General features: G+C 42.3%; 1 protein-coding gene across 1 annotated transcript; it reads right to left on the bottom strand.

Annotated features, from left to right (window-relative positions):
- Positions 1-598: 598 nt before the first annotated feature.
- MMD (monocyte to macrophage differentiation associated) lies at positions 599-19,477 on the bottom strand. Its single transcript, XM_062612716.1, has 7 exons — positions 19,233-19,477; positions 13,115-13,196; positions 5,485-5,645; positions 4,595-4,669; positions 4,116-4,217; positions 3,575-3,644; positions 599-2,868 (listed from the first exon to the last, which is right to left on the bottom strand). The coding sequence occupies exons 1-7, from the start codon at positions 19,259-19,261 to the stop codon at positions 2,668-2,670; spliced, it is 720 nt and encodes a 239-aa protein (XP_062468700.1). The 5' UTR covers positions 19,262-19,477; the 3' UTR covers positions 599-2,667.
- Positions 19,478-20,488: the final 1,011 nt, after the last annotated feature.

The raw sequence follows: 20,488 nt of genomic DNA, 5'->3' as shown, positions 1-20,488 counted from the left end.
GTGTTGTACTTCCAAATGTAGAGGCATAGAAAATACAGGAGCAAGCGCTTTAAAAACACTTGCTTCAGAAGGCAAAGAAATCCCATCTCTGCTACTGCAGCAAACATTGCTGGGAAAAGCACTGCTGCTACTCCTGGGAGCAATCTGACTGGAGAGCTGGAATTAGATGGAGGGGGGGGAATAAGTAAGTAAGTCTCTCTGACATACTTGTTTTCCACACAGAAATGCATTTTTAATTCAGCTTGCATGTATTTTATGCAATGATGCTGCTATAGGGATAGGAGCATAATTATGTATTTTAGTGCTATATCATTGAAAAAACCCAGAAGTATACAAAGGATAAGAAAAGTAATCCATATCAGCAAAAGAGAAAGCAGCAAGCTCCCAATATTGACCAAATTTAGACATTTTTCCATACCACAAATTGAATAACTTGGGCTGTAACCTTTCCTACTGCTTTTATTCTGAAGAGTTGGCTGAGGGTCATTGGTTCACCTCTGGATCTCTCATGTCAGGAGTACCAAGCCAGTCCCTTACTTTCCTGCGTAAGTGTTGGGGGGGGGGGGGGGGAAGAACAACCACTGAGGATACAAGAATGTCCAAATTGCACAAAATGTTTATTGTTAGTCTGGTACATTCAGTATCGTATTGACTAGAACACAGTAATTCAAAATACTTTTGGCGAATTGAAATCTTTAAAAACCATTTCAAATACTCCAAAAAAGCAATGCCATGAAAAATTAACTTAAAACAAACATATTCAAGCAATAATTTCACTTCTGACTACAGAAACCCCTTATGTGTATTTTAGTGGTTTTAACAGTACTGCATTTAAACAAAACAGATGAACCCACAAAAAGTGGAAAGTATTAAAATAGACACAATGTTAAAAAACTGAGGCATCCAGATGTGCGAGTGTTGTACTAGGAATCACCTGCCCAGATGTTCCATCAGTTCTCTTTTGGGGCAGTCAATTAGTCTGCTGTGGTGGTGCAATTTCTCCTACACCTGCCAGCACCATCCAGCAACTCTTCAATGCCTTGATTTTAAAGTTTGTCCCTCTTGTAAATTCTGTATACAAATGTGTGTGCTCTAAAATATGGAACCCACTGGCAAACCCAGGTGCAGTATTAAATGGTACCTTGAAAAACATCCCTATCTTGCTGTTCATTGTTTGCAGACAGGCAATATCCAGAACAAAATCTGAAAAAGGCAACACATTTTGGTTTTGCTTTTAAATACTGTCATGAAAAACTGAGTAAATTAGAAAAAGGATAAAGTCAATCTTAATATAAGACATTCATTATATAGTGGGACAGGATACAATTATTGGACAACCAGTATTACAGTGACTCTTCTACAGCTGGTCATTTAATGCACATGTTCTACAATCATGATTTGCTACCACATTTGCTTTTCCTGTACAGAAAGACATCAACACAATTAACGACCAGTTTTGCTCTGTGTAACATCTCAGAGTGACAAGTGACACTGCATCAGGTTCTTCAAGCTCTCCCCCTTGAAAGGCTGTGCTTGTGATGAACCAGTAACCATGACTCAAAGTGGTCAGCAATTGTTCTATAGCTGCTGCTCTGACCAGGATCTCCCAACAGAATAACCCCAGCAGAAGCTGGTGGGAATGGGCTCTGTTGGACAATATAAATCCCTTTGAAAATCCAAGCCTTACTATTACAGCACCAATACACGTATATCTATCCTGGAGAAATGACTGACTCTGGTTTGGCTGTTAGCCTTCCTTAATTCTGCCAACCCTTCCTAAGTCAGTTTTCATCCAAGCTGCTGCCTGGCTGGGCAGCATGGTGTGGAACTGGGAATCTGGAGAAGAAAAATCACATTAACTATTCCTTTGAAGCACTTCATTTCCATCACTAATAAAACCAAATTAAAGTGCTGTTCAAGTGGTACTATAGATGAGCAGGATGCTATCATGTTAAAAATCAGCAGAATCACATTTAGATTTTAGTTTGTAAAAGTGGTTATTACAATTACACCTGTAATACAACCTTTGGAAGAGGTACAACGTTTGCTTGTCAGTACAGTGTGCGGAATGTAACCATTTCTTGCAAGATTTTGCAACATGAGGAACTGCATAGATGACGCTTGTGTGGTTTCAGTTCAAGAAGTGTAATTTCAAAGTTTACCAAAAACACAAAGTTTCTATAAAAGTCACATCATACCAAGAGAATGGGTGGTAAAAGTAGATTATCTGTCCGTGATTCGTGTTTAATACATGATTAGTGGAAAGGTGATAGAAACCAATTGCAAATCCAGAGAGTTACATTTTCACTCTTGCACTGACTTCACCTTTTGAATCACTAATTTAGAAAAATCCAAGTAGTTAAAAATTGTAAAATTAAACTAGAATACAAAATTTATTTGTAAACATCAGGTAGCCAGTTCTGCTAATGTGGAATGGACTCTTGGTACTGCAGTACAGTATCTTGGTTATTGACAGCACTTGCCATTCGATGGGCAATTGCAGGACACACACGACATCAGTTCACAGTAATTGTGTTCAGAGAACTACCAAAGTCAGTGCAGTTTTTCTGTGCAATTTTCCAATCTCCCCCCGAATTCCTTAAGTCAAATAATACTGTTACAGAGGCCAAATGCAGACTATTATATATATATATATACATATATATCTCATAAGTGACGAATTATGTCTGCAGGACTTCTGTAAAGGTACTTCCAAATGGCATAGTAATGAACAGCAGCTGCTGTGGCCACAAATATGTGCCAGATGGCATGGGCAAATGGGATGACTCCATCGCTCTTGAAGAACACCACACCCAGACAATAGATCAAGCCTCCCCAGGCAACCTCCTGAAGTCCATCGGTGTTGCTCTGTCAATTGACAAGGAAAGATTAGGGATAGGGTATAGAGAAGGAAAAGGGTATTTTATATACAAAATACAAAGTGATTTCCTCCCCAAGAGAAGCTGGCTGTTATAGCTCAGAACATCTTGGATATGACAGATGGACAAGTGAGAAAATTAATTATATTTTGTGAAATATGTAATATATCAGTGCACTATAGAAGTAATAGTGGGGCAGCTTGAGAATTATGACAAGCTTGATGTTTTGCTTCATGCTCACTACCAGAGCAGTCACACACAGAGAAAGAAAACCACATTACTGTGTGTAAGGGTGCCTTTAATGCAATTCCTACTAGTTGGGGGAAGCATCCAGCAAGGTTTTGGCATACCAAAAGGTACTTCACATCTGCATTGTTTTTACTCAAATGGAGATAACTGAATTGTATGTCCAATATCCTTTCAGAAGTGTCTCAAAAGTGAAGTCTGAAACCTAAACTCTTTTTATCTAGAACCTGCAGCCCAGATTGAAGCAAACAAGGTAGCATTTCAACTGAAATGTAAACTATAAACCCAAAATACAATGACTATATTTGGTTCTTCTGCAGAGAGAACATTCACAATTATGAGAGACTAAAATTAACATCTTTTCAGATAAAAGAGACCTGCAATGGAACTTAAGCTAGTTATAAAAGGAAAGTCTGTGTGTTTGTAATGTTAATAGTCACATTCCTTACCATGGATGTCACTACCAGAGCAGGAGAAAATCCCATCGCTAGATAGAAAAAGAGTTCAACGATCTTATACCTAAAAAGGAAGGATTGGAGTCATTTAAGGAGGTGTACAAGAGGAGGAACAGAAACTTTATATTAGCATGGGTCCCTTTAACTATTCAAAAAGCTTTCTACGCAGATAGATAACCAAAAATAAAGCTAGTATTTATCTGTGCATTGTACAATTATAGCCAATACCTTCTTCTCTAAATACTGCCCAGATGCATTCAATTGCATTAAGTACTAGTGAGAATAAAACATTGAAACAACTTGTATTTTTTTATTTGACAAGAACATGAATAGCTCATCTCCAAAACAAAAAAGCTGGGTCTTGCTCCCTGAGGACAAGTACTGAAAGCAGCTCAAGAATTCAGATCTGAATTCAAGGACTCACCTCAAAACAAAACCAAGAAGGCTGGATAAGAACATTCATAAAGCAAGAAAGCCCACATCCTTCAATTTTTAAGCTTTCAGTTTAAGCTTAAATGCAAATAATAATTCTTACTTTTCGTGGTAGAGAAATACATAAATGGTTCCTCCAGCAGCCATCAGCCAGATAAACCAACGCATGTGAGATGCTAGAGGTCCAAGTTCACGTAGATTTAACCTGGAGGTACAAAGATTTCAAGAGACAAAAGTGATGAACAAAGGGACCATATTGACAAAAGAAGGGTAGGGCTTGATAAAAATAAATAAATATTCACAGCTATAACATAGGCACGATGGGGGAGAAGACACTTGGACATTCTATACAGAGAGGAAGAAGGTGCATTTGTATTAATGTGAGGGAAGCATGGATGTGGGATACAGATAAATTACTTTTTGTTCAGCAAAACCCAGGAGATTACATTATGTAGCATTTTGCAATGCAAAATGTAGTCAACTGTACCTAAGAAGATACCTCTAGATTTTGGAAAGCCACAACAATAAACTGTTTATATTGGAAAAAGCTTTAATTCTGAAGCTGCGCTTCAGGTTTCTTACCATGGTGCATATGATGCTGCAATGAAGACATAGATCATCATTCTGTCACACATGTGAAAGCAATGCTCCATCGTCCTGGTAAGAGAGAACAAGTCATGAAGTTAGATTTTTGAAAGGTTTCTGTATTATACCACACACACATACAATTTTGTATTATATCCCTGACACACTTTGGAATTTAGGGAAAATACCATCAGCTCCATAAGCTCCTAAAACTATTTGTTGGACTGTTCAGCTGACAGGAGGCTCTAAGTGGAAGATGCAAGGAGATGAGCACTCCTCCATTTCTCTTCCCTTCTCCACCCCAACATATATCCTGCTCTCTGGCAAGGAGGCAAAAAGCTGGCACATCAACTCTGCCTAATGCAGAAGCTGTTACTATTCAGTGACCACCGGTTAAATCCAATTTATGGCCCAGAATTATACAGGAATTTTAATGGGACCAAAAATATAAACATAAGTAATAATGAAAAAAAATCCCATCTTAGTTCTGCTGCTGCTGCCCTGTTCCCCAGGAGGCTTCCTGCCAGTTAGCTGTGTATGGTATTATAATTCTCTTGGCAAACTCTCTGTTCCTCAAAGTATTTGAGCATGCCATAGTCCCAGACAGTGTTCTCATTTCTGCAGTGGGATCATATTCACTATGCACTTAGATAATGTTTTTCCCATCCAAATACTGGATTAAGAGCCACTAGGACCTAGAAAAACAGCAGACACTGAAGCTCATTTGTGCAAAAGCTTGGCTCACTATTTCTTCCAACAGAATCAAGGGTGTTTTTTGCATGATTCAGTACACGGTACCACTCCAGCCTTCTTTAAAGCCATCAACACAGTGGAAAACCCCCCACAGGACATGAAAATAAAGCACCTCCTACATCTTACAGTGATACCTTAAGTGACTCTTTTTCCAGGAAACGATATGAAATACTGTGGAGACAATGAAGAGCGCACAGAGCCCCACGCCGTACATCCATGCTGTTATCTTTTCCCATCGATCATCAGAGAGCCGGTGGAGAAGGGCACTGCCCACAATTGCAGGAACAATGAGGAACTAAGGAAACAAAAGGCCACTGTTCAGTCTTTTCTGGCAGCCAGCGCAGTACCACCCACAGTACAGCACCAGCAGGGCAGAGACAACTGCAGCGTGCCTAGTAAGACTGTACACATCCGACAATCGGTGACGTGCTCTGAACCAGAGCACGTTTCTCCTTCAGTTGGGTGTTGACACATAAGCATCAAGACTTCACCAATGTCTCAGACATCCATGTTATACCCGTCTGTGACAAATTTCTCCTCACGTGGTATTAGGCTAGGTTGCTAGCTCCTCTAGCCATGAAAAACGAGACAAAAGAATCTGCCACATCTTAATAGTGGGTTTATTTTCACATTCTGCTTTGTGTTTTGACCTTACTCTAGGCTTGACCCTAAACCACCTCTTGTGCATAAAGGCAGAGCATGGGACAGACCAAAATAAACTTAAATTCCAAATGATGAAACAAATTATCTGCAAGTATGAGGTTAAGAGAATTAAGCAAAAGCTTTGCAGAACTTGGGGTTCAGATATCATAAATAAACTAACTGCAAACTTCTTTTATTAATAGAGTCTACAAAGATGTTTTTTTAATGCAGTGTATCCAAGTCTGCTCTCCTTACCAGTTCCCTCTCAAGCAGCTTTAATTCAGATCTTCCAAAGCAACCGCTGTTAGAACATCATGATGGAATTAGCATGCTTATATGACATATCTAAGAAGTAGGCTTCAGGCTTCATATACATTTACAGAATAACTCCTTTCCAGAATAAATTGTATTAGGTACCTTTGCCTCATTCAGAGAAAAGCTAACTAGGAAGAAGGTGGGGGAAAAAGGCATGTCCAACAAGTATTTTAAGAGAAGAACCTGCTGGCTCAGCCATTTCTACCTGTTCCCTTCCACTACCAATGCATATCCTCATATCTTTGTCAGCCTTCTAAGTTAAAAACACCACACAAGTTCCCTTCCGGTCCTTATGGTGTATCTTAAGATGCTGAATTGTGAATAACCTTCATAGGTTAAATTCTTCATAGTTAAACCCAAGTCCCACATGCTAAACAATAATGCTTAGAACAAAAACTATTTAAACGAATCCGCAGCTCTGCTTTGCATTACAGGTTTGATAGCTCAGAGGGCAGAGTTCTGGTCTAGCCTGCAGTGTCTTTGTCCTTTACCTGCTTAAGGACTAGAAACTGAGGTTCTGATCACAGCTACAGTGCAGAACACGCAGAGTACTTTGTTAATCCAGAGCTGTAAAAAAACCCCAAACAACCGAAGGGGGCTTTTACTTCTGGCTTTTGAAGCATATGAACTGTAGCTTCATTACTCTGTTTTCTTCCTTTTTGAAGAATTGAGTACATTTATACCAAAAGCTATAGAGCCATGCAAGCGAAAAGTATGGTATTCCTCTATTCACAGCACTTGGATCAGAGGAGAAAACACCTTCCGAGTTTCTGTAATGAGACTATGGAAGTTGACCTCATGCACTCTCAGGACAAAAATAGTCTGCCAGCCTGGCTTCTCGTTTATCACAAACCATAAATTTCCATCTACATATCCTGGACAGCCCCCAGATTCAGGAAAGGTTAAAGTGTTTTACTCCTCAGGGGATTAGTCACTCCTGGTTTCCACATACGACATACAGTTTAAAGCGTGGCTGAAGCCCTTGAGACAGCAAGGGTCTGATTAGCTGTGGCAGTTGTTTCATTTAGGTTTTGCAGGAGACAGGAGGATACTGAGCTCCAGAAATAGCTTTTTAGCCATGATTCTTTAAGCTGTGCAGTCAGGCTGTATCCGTGTTCAGATTCCTTCCCAATTTCTAGTGCAAATTCCAGTTTTGACTAAACTAACTGAAAGGTTTCAGAGAGATTATGCACCCACAAGTATCATGAACACAAGTACTGGGTAAAATAGCAAATCCTTACTAATTCCCTATTAAAAGCCTGGGCGTAAGCTGCTCAAAGATTTTGCCTGGAGCTCAGACTGAGACCATTTTATAGGAAGGAAGGCCACTTTAGAAACTAGGTATTACACAGGACAACTTGCCTTTCTTACACAGGTATCCCAGCTTTTCCTAGTCTACCAAAGTAAGTATTTCACAACTTAAGCTATAATGTGTAATGCTCAAATGGGCCAACACAGGCTTTGATGTCAATCACTCCTTCCAGTAATTACTGTATATAAAGTTACAGGATTAAAACAATCAGTCTTCTTTGCATCTTCAGAATGAAGAATGCAGCTACAAATAAGTATGTGAATGAAGACCTGAATTAATCTCTGTTCTGCCATGTCTTCTCACAGGGAACAGCACTATACTACCATAAGAAGGATTTACTGTTTTTTCTAAGCATTCTATTTGGAAACACTTTTCCCTCTGTACCCGCTATGCATCATGAGAGCAGTTAGACTAAACAAGAGATGGTTTATTACTCTTTTTCTGACTAAAAATAGCTAGATTAAAGACAAAATCCAGAAATGATACCCTGCTGTTCCAGCCAACTGGAAAAGAGTTCTTCAGATACTAACGTCGTAACACATAACATATGCTACAATGGACTTCATTATATCTAACATCCATCTTTCAAGATAAATGTAACACTTTAATCAACAAAATAAGGCAGATTTTTCCATGTTCGTTTGAAAAAAATCAATCTCTAGTGCAAGAAGGGCATTTTGATCTTCACAAGGGAGAAGCAAGCAATCAGTCCCTTAAAATGAGAGGTATTCAACCAAAGAGTAAGAACTAATAGAATGTGAGTGCAATTGCAGCCACTGCAAAAAGCCTTAAGGCACAAAGAAAGATGCTGAAAGGTGCTACATCTTCCACCTATCTGGGGTTGCTTAGGATACTAGTACGTTGGTCCCTATTTTACCGTATTCTTTCTATATTTCTGCAGACAATCTCTCCCACTGAGAGGTTTAAAAATCTGTTAAACTTGTGCTTTTGTATATAATTTACTTTGCCATGAATGTTATTTTCTTTGCGCACAGGCTGTGCACGTCATGTAGCCAGCAACAACTTGTGATGCACAAGCCACCATTGCAAAGCATGGTGTTCTTGTTGCAATGGTGTCATGGTTGTAATGGAGTTACTGTTGCAATCTCATGTGCCTTTCATTGAGAAACAGTAACATAGAGATGTTCTCCACACTTCCTCTTGGGAAAGACAATGGAATGATCAACAAGGGAGCCAAAAGCACACGTGACACTCAGAAGGAGCCATGAAGGACTGTGTCCATCTCAAGCTGCCCACTCCAGAGCGCAGTCCTGAAGCAAAGTTTCCCTACTCACCAGTTTTCTCTTCCCAAATCAGAAGATGTGCATGACAGAGTGGGAAACGAACCACCTACTTGTGTTGGTCAATACACAGACAGCAGGGAAACTGCTCGTATCAGTCAGGTAGAACAGAGACTTTTTCAACACAAGAGTCTTCCTGAAACCTGATGAGCCCTTCTCCCATGCTCAAATGGCCTGCTAAGTGCTCCAGGCCTCATTTTTGGAATATTTATACTTATTTCTTGTTTTTTCCATGCACTGCACAAACCAAGACTGGAATGTAGAGACTGTAACTTATGTTAAGAATAGTTCCTCCTTTTAAGGCAGTTGGAAGAAACTTAGAGCAGTATAAAGCAAGCTGTGCCTGAATCCTGAGGGTTTAATACAGCAGATCATATCTTTTGTCTGATAAACCTTACGTACATGAGAAAGTTTCACTGTGAAAGAGCTATCCCTCCCCTTAGATTTAGTTTACCTTACAACTCAAATTCTTAGAACTCCTGCTTCTCTCATACACTGTTTCCTTCCTGTTCTTCTAAACACAGCGAGCAGACTTTTCTGTCTCTGTATTCAACTGCTTAGCTGCCCTTCCTCTCTCCTCGTGTCTAAAGACAAGTCAGTGCTTCATTTAAAGCTAAAAAAGTCAAGACATTTTAAACAGCCTTACTAATTAGAAATTTGAAGTACCTTTACTATGCTACACAAAATTACCTTTCAAGCATTGTAACAAAAAGATATGCATGGGGTTATGTATCCCCATTTACTGTTCAGGAGGTTTTGGTTGGTTGGTTTTGGGGGTTTTGGTTTTTAAGCAGCTGCATAAACTGCGTATTTTTAAGTCAAAACCCAGACAGGATAGCTACTGAGGATACAGCTACGCTCATAAAATGCAAGCTGTCTACTTCCTGAAGCATGACTAAAGCTTTAGCGGGGGTTCTCCATGTATTTTTCAAACTGTTCTGTAAAAATTACATCAATCTCAAACAGAAAACTCATGCTGTAATCTAGTGGCAAAGACTCAAAGACCACTTGACTATCTAACATTGAGTAAACCAATCTGCAACACGGAGGTGAAGCAAGCATGCCCCACAGCTTTTTCTGTATAATCCACTGTGCTTTCCCAGATCAGACTCCTATTTCAAGGGTTTAAATTTTGATTAAAAGTTATTTATGGCACACAATTGTATTTAAGGAGTAACAATCCCTCTTTTATACCACACTATCTTCTTCCAATGGGTATGCCAACACTGCATATCCCCAAGGCGTTAACAGCTCATGGGAGGTTTTAGCATGTAGCTTGGCTGTTCAGAAAGCAATGAGAGAGCTTCACCAGCAACTGGAGCATAACAGAAAACACCGAGAGAACCCCTTGGCTGCAAGATACTGCTAACAGGCAGGAATAAGACGTGCCTATTTTCCAACTAGATGAAGGCTACAATTGCTAAGGAGTTCAGCAACTTCTGCCAGGTATTTTGAAATCTAACTTTTGCCCAGAGTAAACAAGATTTGCACAAGGATTATGAGATAAACTACATATTTGTGCTAACTAACAGAATGTTGCTTCATTCCCTAGACAAATAAGCATATATTTACATAATGCTGTACATGAGACCCTTGGCTTACAAAACACTTAAGCTTCAATTACCTTTTCTATATGTAAACCAAGGTGATCTTGTTTTTACCAGCAACACTGAGCTGTATGTTGGTTATTTATACACAAGGGTCCTTAAGAGCAGAGCTCTTTCTAGAACTGAAGAGTCCTGTGCACTACCTTGAGCATTCCTATCTGTAGCTCACTCAGACACACTGGAGATAAGAGACTAAGGACAAAGTCAAACATACTTCAGATGTTTGGAGTTAAACAAGGGGCTGAGGAGAAGCACAAGTTGCTTTTATAAAAGGGCAAATGCTATCTTGAAGAACAAACAAACACATTTTTAAGTCTTGTTCAAAGTGCCAGACGGCAAATTAAACTTCCTAATTACTAAAGAAAAAAAAAGGGGGGGGATCAACATGACTGCTTTCCTTATTCTGTCTATATCATATATTCAAATCTAGTATGGGTCCTTACAGTATGAAGATAAGGGCAGAGTAAGGTTTTTAGTAGGGCTGTCAGCATTATTAGTGCCTCTTTCAAAACAGCAGTTTTCTCAAGGAATCAGTTCACAGATACTAAGTGTAAGAACTAGGCTGTTCCTGATCTTCTAGCTAACATCCACATGGTAGTCTTCGGAAGCCTTCTACTTCTAACATGAATAAATCTTAGAGTTGCAGAACATGATTTGCACAGTATTATGTCAGCACAGTACTGGGAAATCTGCCTTGCAAGACTAACTTGCACAGGCCTGTATTCACTTTACCATAGTCACCCTTTGACTGTGACAGAGGAAAAACATCTACTTAAAGACATGCAACTTACTTGGGTGAAAAGGAGTTTTACGAAGCATCTGGAGCTCCTAGAGATTCAGAACAGGGACTAGTGATCCTTAGTCGATGAGGAATGGGTTAGAGATCAGTTGAGCAATCTGGACGTCCATAAATCCATGGGTCCAGATGGGATGCACCCGCGGGTGCTGAGGGAACTGGCGGAAGTCATTGCTAGACCACTCGCCATCATCTTTACCAAGTCCTGGGAAACGGGAGAGGTGCCTGAGGACTGGAGGAAGGCAAATGTCACTCCGGTCTTCAAAAAGGGCAAGAAGGAGGACCCGGGTAACTATAGACCGGTCAGCCTCACCTCCATCCCTGGGAAAGTGATGGAACACCTTGTCCTTGGTGCCATCTTAAAGCATATCAAGGATAAGAGGGTTATGAGGGGCAGTCAACATGGCTTCACCAGGGGGAAATCATGTTTGACCAATCTCTTAGCCTTTTATGAGGAAATAACACGGTGGATGGATGATGGCAGAGCGGTGGATGTGGTCTACCTTGACTTCAGCAAAGCCTTTGACACAGTCTCTCACAGCATCCTCACGGCTAAATTGAGGAAGTGTGGACTGGATGACCAGGTAGTGAGGTGGACTGTGAACTGGCTGAAGGAGAGAAGCCAGAGAGTTGTAGTCTATGGGGCTGAGTCTAGTTGGAGGCCTGTAACTAGTGGAGTGCCTCAAGGGTCAGTACTGGGACCAGTATTATTTAATATATTCATCAACGATTTAGATGAGGGAATTGAGTGTACTATCAGCAAGTTTGCTGATGACACTAAGCTGGGAGGAGTGGCTGACACGCCAGAAGGCTGTGCTGCCATCCAGCGAGACCTGGACAGGCTGGAGAGTTGGGCAGGGAATAACGGGATGAAATATAACAAGGGAAAGTGTAGAGTCCTGCATCTGGGCAGGAACAACCCCAGGTTCCAGTATAGGTTGGGGAACGACCTGCTAGAGAGCAGTGTAGGGGAGAGGGACCTGGGGGTCCTAGTGGACGACAGGATGACCATGAGCCGACACTGTGCCCTTGTGGCGAAGAAGGCCAATGGCATCCTGGGGTGTATTAGAAGGGCGGTGGTTAGTAGGTCGAGAGAGGTCCTCCTTCCCCTCTACTCTGCCCTGGTGAGACCCCATCTGGAATATTGTGTCCAGTTCTGGGCCCCTCAGTTCAAGAAGGACAGGGAGCTGCTGGAGAGAGTCCAGCGAAGGGCAACCAAGATGATTAAGGGAGTGGAGCATCTCCCTTATGAGGAAAGACTGAGGGAGCTGGGTCTTTATAGTTTAGAGAAGAGGAGACTGAGGGGTGACCTTATAAGTGTCTATAAATATATAAAGGGGGAGTGTCACGAGGATGGAGCCAGGCTCTACTCAGTGGCAAACAATGATAGGACAAGGGGTAATGGGTGCAAACTGGAACACAAGAGGTTCCACTTAAACTTGAGAAGGAACTTCTTCTCAGTGAGGGTGACGGAACACTGGAACAGACTGCCCAGGGAGGTTGTGGAGTCTCCTTCCCTGGAGACATTCAAAGCCCGCCTGGACACATTCCTGTGTAACGTTATCTAGGTGTTCCTGCTCTGGCAGGGGGATTGGACTAGATGATCTTTTGAGGTCCCTTCCAATCTCCAGCATACTGTGATACTGTGATACTGTAGTGATCACCAACCACCTAATTGGCATTATGGCTTCTGGACTGTTATACGCCCAGGCAAAAGTAAGCATTTAGCCATCCAAACCCACAACAATTTACCAAAACAGCTGGTTTAAACAAGAAAGGAAATGTACTTACTGCATGTGTGTAACAGTTCGCAGCATGTTCATAGCAAGTGGGTTTGTAGCGGCTGTTTGCTGGAGCTGGGTGGTTCATGAACCTGGTGAATGAAGAGGAGGTATTTTTATGAAAGTTAATAAACCATCTCTTTGGAGTATCATGGAGGAACACTTCCAACCTAGTCATGTTAAAAATCGTAAGTATAGACATGTTAAAAGTAACTTATTTAAACTGTAAGAGCTCTTAACAGAAACGTACATTAAATACATTTCTGTGACCGCCTGTCACAGGGGATCATTATCTTTAACCAAGTCTTTGCATACAAAAGTCAGACCTCCTCTTTTCTGACAGCTTGGTTGAGGAATCAACTATTTCCTATTTAAATTACATAATACGGGTTCAAATTACTCTTGAAATATGGACTTTATAACTGCCAAGGGTTACTCTTTGTCCTGAGTTCAACCACAATACTCTTTAAAGAAGTTCCTGAAAGTAGAGCAGTATTCCTTGGAATAAACCAACTTGAACACTGACTTTTTGATTCCTACAGCAAGCAATATTCATGTTTAGAGCACTGGATGGTTCACTTTTTCTTTGAGGCTAATGCTATCTTCTGCTTCTAATAAGATCCAAGCTACACAGGGATGAAAGGAGACTCTAACGGTTAACTCCGAAGAGGAAAAGTTTCAAGAGGCTTACCATAAACTTCTACTTTTTTCTCTAAGAATTTTCAAATGTTACCCAACAATCACACCAAACACAGCCTATTCAAGCCAAAGGGAATATGATGAAACCTGAGAAAGCTTTGGAAGAGCTTGCCAACACAAACATCACATTTAACTATCCCAAAAAACCAAACACTTGTTTCCGTGAGACTACACAATTTAAAAACCTCTATAAGACCGCACACATACATACAACCAGACAGCCAAATCAAAGCCATGAGCTACTGCATCTACAGCACCATGTATGTTATCCCAGCACAGCCTACCATCATACAAAAGGGATTCTCTTCCACTAATAAATTCCAGTTTACTGCAGACTATTAGAAAACCACGCATTGACAATTAGTCAGGCATCAAACAAGCCAGGAACAGCTTCACAACAAATAGGGGATATGCCTGTGTGCTCAGCACTGAGAGCAGCTCTGCTAGCTAGCTTGATGGAAAGAGCTTGTTAGACAAACTTTGGCCTTCCCCCTTGTCCCTCCTGGTTTAAGTCAAACCCAGTCCTATTTTTATGACCCCCATAAAATATTGGCCAATCTCAAACCAGGATAAAACCAACCAAACCCAAAACAGCCAACCAGAATCTTACAGTTTGTGTCAGCAGTTCCAGATTTCTGGGATACCAAACACTGGGTTTTCTTGACTGATTTATTAAGTGATTTATTTGTAAACTTTTCATTTCTAAACTGATATATGAAAATTTAACATCATTTATAAAACAACAGTGCCATGATAGCTCTTCAAATTGTGGCAATTTCAAAACCCAGTTTTAACTGTCATTAATACATAGGATAAGAAAAATGTGTATTTCATTCACAGCCCATGAGTATAAATGGCTGTCGGCAAGTGAACAATTTCATGAGAGTTAATATATTGTTAAAAACTGGCAAGTCTTTGTCAGTGGCAATGACACCTTGCTCTCATCTCCAAGAGGATAATGCCATCACACTCACACACATTTGGAAACTGATTTTGTTGCCCAGTGCATGCAGGTCTTCAACAGCTGCTGAAGCCCATCTCAGCATCCTCTAAACATGGAACATTCAGTTACTCAGCTCTGCTTCCAAGTTAGGAAATCACTGTGAAATAAAAGCATCTGTTGGCTCACTTGAGTGACCAGGATTAGGCTGCCTTTGTCCCACTCCATAAATCCAGAGTCATGGGAAACCTTTCCCTGATGACATCTATGATTTTATTATGTTTCTCCAAAGGCCATGGTGGTACTTTGGAAGTCTCACAAGAAGTAAAAAATAGTAATAAATAAACAACAAAAGGCATAAGCTTGTCCTCAGTATGAGCTTTACCATTTCTCTTGTTCCAAATTTCTACAGAAGATATTATTATTATCTAAAAATCTATAAATACTTGAAGGAAGCCTGCTGATGGGACCTTCCATTACCCACTAGAGGACTACTTCTGGTATTTTTTACTTTTCATTCATATTTATTTGGTAGAAAAAATACAACGGAGCCTGGGATAACGTTAGATTTTTAGATAGAATTATGAACAAACACTTCAGAAAAGTCCATTTATTATTAGGACCTCTTACTTTCACTGATTTAAAGACAGTGTTATTACAGTAAAACAGAACACAGACATGAACAAAGCTATACTTTCTCTGTTATCTACGGTCAGGGTTTTCCCCTTTTCTTTGTGCCAGCACAGGAATCATGCAAAGGGTCATTCACCTGTGTGGTGACTTCAGGCTGGAAAACAGACAAGGACCTGGCTTCAGAAGACTTCACACTTACAAAACATTTCAATTTTTTTTTCTTTTTAATTATTATATATTTCAATTCTGATTATTTAAAACAACAGCAACAAATGGTTGTTGAACAGAAAGTTCTAGTGGACTCCCACAGCAGCTGTAACTTGCTTTTCTTCCAGCAGAGAGAGTCCTAGCAGAACACCCCCATTAGCAATGCTTTACCCATCCCCTTCACCTACATGTTTATGCTAACAACACCAGCACCAGTACTGTGTTTGATCTGGGCAGCAGAGGAAGTGTTAGACTTTACCTCTGCCTTAAAGAAAAGGATCTCGCAACACCCCAGGACCTAACTCTGATGGACACTTGACATACCTGAACCTGTCCTTTCTGAAGGACATCAACAACAAGACCCAGACTGCAAATGCTGGAGCACATGTGCTCAGGTCACTGCTCACAGCCGTTTTCAGTAAAGCAGAAATTCAGGTTTTTTTTTCCCCATACCTTTTTATAATACTATTTATAAAAGTTACTGGAAACAACTTTAGAGGAAGGGTCATTTAAAAAGTAGCTAGATAGGGCAATAATTCCAGCCAATGCTTCTCTTGTGTTTGTTTCATTTCCAGTTTGACAGTTGGTGTTTAATGTCTCAAGGAACAGACTTGAAGTTTGAAAGTAGCTGCTTTGTGATACTACACTGAAGTAAGCACCAAACCCAGGAACAATTATTTCAACACATACTGTTAAAAGTCAGTCATACACTCCTGCATGCATGATACTGTAATATGAGGGCAGAAGAATTTGGTTGCAGACTTACTCACAGTCTAGAGGCAAAAACTGTTCTGTTCTTTCTTAAAGATAAATAAATTAATAAGCCTCACACCACCACCAACAATGGGTGCTTTTTGTTTTCTGCCACATGAATGCTGCAACACAGAGACATTGTTTTCCTTCCTCTCTACAGGTCAACTTTGCCTCTTCTGGGAAAGATAATTGTGAGGAATATAATCTCACCTTCCTAAAAGTGGAAACTTGATATACAACCTTCAGATGCTGTTTACCCTTAAATAAATGCTCTCTATAACACAACCATTAAGACTATTATCAAATGCAGGAGAGGATCCCATTGAACTAGACTACAGTTTACAGGAAACATCTTTAAGCGAAGCCTTTTGATTCTCTAACAAATCTCTAATGTATTCTTTAATAGGGGCTCCAGTGAAAACTGAAGTGATTTAATCAGGGGATGTGCAGCATTACATCACAAGAACACAGAAATATGTCTCCATTCAAGATACTTAGAATCTAAGACCTCTAAGGATAAATTATTAACTCCTGCAATATCAGAATATGAAATTTCTGAATCAGACTAGTAACATGGGCGCAGAACGCTTTTGCACTGAACTGAGTTACAAGATCATTGTCACAATTTAAGTGCGCTCTTAAAGCTCAAGATCTACTTGAAGCCAAGGAGGCCCAAGCTTCATAATTTCACAGCACGCAACAACCTCTGATGAGCACATTCCCAATGTAAGTGGAAAAGGGGTACTGAGAAAGACTTATGGCTGTTTAAAACAAGAAAGAAAAACTTCATACCTCTCCCTTTATACTACTTGAACATAGATCTTGAAACACTTCAGATATTTATGATGTTAAACATATGGACCGATCCATTCTTTGTGAGACCCCTGATCTCCAGTTCCTATTCATTTCCTAGGAGCAGATGCTGTATGTCTCATAGTGCTTCCCGCAAGCAGGGGGAAAATCTGAGGTTTCTTAGTGCTTTGTCTTTACATGCAAACCAGCTTAGAAAAATAAATGATAAAATCCCAAATCTATTGTACGTATGCGTCTGGAATTTGTCTGGTATCATGGCTTATAACCCAAACTGCAGAAGAGAAAAGCCCTTTCAAATCTTGCCTTATTCTTGAGTCCCATGTGCTAAATTAGTTATTCTTTTAAGCATGTCGGTGAAAACAGCAAGCCACTGATAATAAACCTCAAAGATCTGGATTTTCTAGACTTTTCAGGAAGTCCATTTCCTTTGTACAGTTCAAAAGGCCTCATACTTCCTTTTCCCAGCTTAAAAGCACATTACCCCTTTTTATAGCTCTTTTTCTTGTGCTTTCCAGCAGCAGGAGAGGCCATTTAGATGTAATAAACCACAAATAACAGCATATGAGGAACTGCAACAAGGCGGTGATAACTCCACAAAACCGGCAGCAGCAGCATACATTAAATGGGGTTACATATTTAGGCACTGAAGCAATTTTTATGTTACCTAGGCTTTTTGTTTTAGAGAGGAAAAAACAAAGCAAAAAAAATCACAAGCATGTCAAATAGATCAGCACTACATTTTCATGATGACCATTTAGGTAAGATCTGGAAAAGAAACAAATAGGTTTATGAAAAGCTTGCTTTCTTTGACCAAGTTGGCAGATATTCCCTATTTACAACTTGGTTCCATTCAGTTAAAAATAGAGCCATATTCCTCAGGACTAGCACCTTCCTTCCGGGATTAGAAAACATCTAGTTGTGGTTTGTAACTGTTCACATAATCTTTGCTATCACCAAACAACTGAGTCACAGAAATAACTCAGATCTGCACAGCAGCAGACCACTTCTTTAGAAATATCAGTGAAATCACATGCTGCGTAAAGGTTCACGTACTTACAGCAGGATACTCAAGATAAAATGAAATCTGCAATACTACGAGAATCCATTAACAACTGTGGTATCATACATAGAGTAGGTCATGGAAAAAAGTGTCTGTGCATCCCGCTGACCTCCCCAAAGCCTCCTCAGCCTTCTGGTAAGTATGACAGGCAAAATGTCAAGTGAAGAGTGTGGAGTGAACACAAGTCACACAAGGTGCTGCAGCACATCTGAGCTCAGGGCCAAGGTATCAGCCAGCATAGTAGCCTAGGTGTGGGCTAGTACCAGGTGTGACCACATTCACATCCTTCTCTCTTTCAATTTTATTTCCTTTTTAATACTTAGGCTTTGGTTTCTTGAGCAAGTTGGTGAAAGGAGAGCGGAGCAGCCCTACAGCAGCATAGCTGGTCTGCTCTGGGCGCCAGCCTCAACAGTTACCGGCCTTGCACCTGGACTTCGAGCAGTTCAGTACCTAAAGCCCACATACATCCATGTTTACCCGAGAACCCAGATCCCACTGCGACCCAACCGACCCGCCGTGAAACCAGCAGCATCTTCAGCCCTCCCTGAGTGACACCTGAACGAAGACCTCCAGCGCTGTGCTGAGGGGCCGGGGCAGCCCTGCTGTGCCCAGCCCGGCCTGTCATGGCCAGCCCTGCCCGGGAGCCACAGGTCGGGCTCCGCGGCGGGGCCGGGGATGTGACAGGGCCGGATGCGTGAACCTTCACCCATTTAAACTGGGGGAAGAAAGACAAAATCATAAACAAAGAGCAATCGCAGGAGCCCCCATTCACACCCCGCACACCGCGCTGGGCCGGCCCCGCTCTTCCCACCCAGCGCCGGCGATGCTCCGGGGACCGGCGCCTCAGCGCGGTGTGGGGCGTGTGAACGAGACCTCGGATACCCACGGCCCAGCCCTCACACGACCCCGAGCCCCGGAGCGCCCGCCCGGCCGTGGAGGGAGCGCGGGGGGCTCCCATGGCCCAGAGCAGCCGCGGGGAGCGGGGCAGCACGGCCCCGCCGCCAAGGGAAGGGGGGACCTCACCTCCTGAACCTCTCCTGGAGCCGCCGCATGGGTCCGGGCCGCCCGCCCCGGCTGGGCGGCGGGCAGGGGGTCGGGACGGGAGGCTGCGGGCGGCTCCTGAGGCGGCGAGGGCCGGAGTCCGGGCCCTCATTGGCGTTCGAGCCGCCGCGGCGCGCAGCGACGGCCGCCGCCGTCCGTCGTGAGGTGCGGGAGCCGGGCGGGCGGGCGGCCGCTTTAACCGGCCTCTCGGCTCCCCTCAGCCCGCCCGGCCCGCGCTTCCCTCCGCCCCTGCCCGCCTACAGCGCCTGGGCCCGCCCCCGCCGCACCGCGGCAATGGCGGGAGGGCGCGGGGCGGAGGGAGGCACCGCGGAGCGGGGTCGCCCTGAGGGTCCCCCATTGAGCCGGTGTCCGGGCTCGGCCTGGAAGACAACAGCAGCAGCAGCAGCAACAGCAGCAGCAGCAGCATCAATGTCGGAGGCTCCGGGCTTCCCGAGCGCCGCGGCTGCAGCTCAACCCCGCAGCGCTGGGAGCGGCGGCCGCGATTTAGCAGCAGAGATTGACAGGAGGTGGTGTCCGCATTGCCATTGTCTCCACGCATTCACCCACACAGGCACATAGATGAGGATTTAGCGATTTAAACATGCCTGATTTTTAAACTCTGGAAGCTGAAAGAGCCCTTCCTTTGGGAGGACAGCATCGGCTGAGGGAGGCCCTGGCCCATGGTGCCCTTACCCCCCAGCCTGCGCCTGGCAAAAGAGGCTCTGCTGTGGCATAAAGCTGCATGTGGAATAATTTACTTGTCTCTAAATCAAGATTACAGGGGCTAGACATCTTGTGATAAACTGGTTAGCTCTCCTCCATGTTCCCCCAGCTGTAAACCATCATCTTATCTACTGAAACCAAACTTTTCCAAGCAAGGGTTACTTTACTAAGAGAAAAGGCCATGTCAAGCGTGCTTCTGAAAGACTAATGCTGTTTCCTCGATTGGTATAAATCAGAACATGAATTACAAGAATATTAAGTTCTATTCAAACGTCTGTTTTCTAATCTAAGGTCTTGTTTGCAATGGGATTTCGAACGGTTTCAGCCCTCAATAGAAGTGATTAGCAGAGGCACACCAAAGCCAACCACTGGTTTAGACAAACTATACTCACAATCAACATCTTTTATGGTAGGACAGAGACAGACAGTTAGGATCTGCTGACTGCTGCTGCCATGGTTTGTAAGTTATCTCCACAGACGAACTGTCACCTCAGGCAGCAGAAGGAAGTGTGAGC

This window comes from Pezoporus occidentalis, unplaced genomic scaffold (genome assembly GCF_034315485.1).
Source record: "Pezoporus occidentalis ecotype Australia unplaced genomic scaffold, CSIRO_AGI_Poc_V1 ctg160, whole genome shotgun sequence".
NCBI classification, from domain to species: Eukaryota; Metazoa; Chordata; class Aves; order Psittaciformes; family Psittacidae; genus Pezoporus; species Pezoporus occidentalis.
The sequence above is the reverse complement of the archived record's forward strand: the minus strand, read 5'-3'. Positions and strand labels throughout refer to the sequence as shown.

What these genes read in the sequence shown, in the direction of transcription:
- MMD (XM_062612716.1), bottom strand. Translation starts at nt 19,261, where the DNA reads ATGCGGCGGCTCCAGGAGAGGTTCAGGAG. An exon ending in CGAACTGTTACACACATGCA is followed by an intron (nt 5,646 to 13,114) that starts GTAAGTACATTT and finishes TTGTTTCCTTAG; the next exon opens with TTCCTCATTGTTCCTGCAAT. An exon ending in TGGAAAAAGAGTCACTTAAG is followed by an intron (nt 4,670 to 5,484) that starts GTATCACTGTAA and finishes CTCTCTTACCAG; the next exon opens with GACGATGGAGCATTGCTTTC.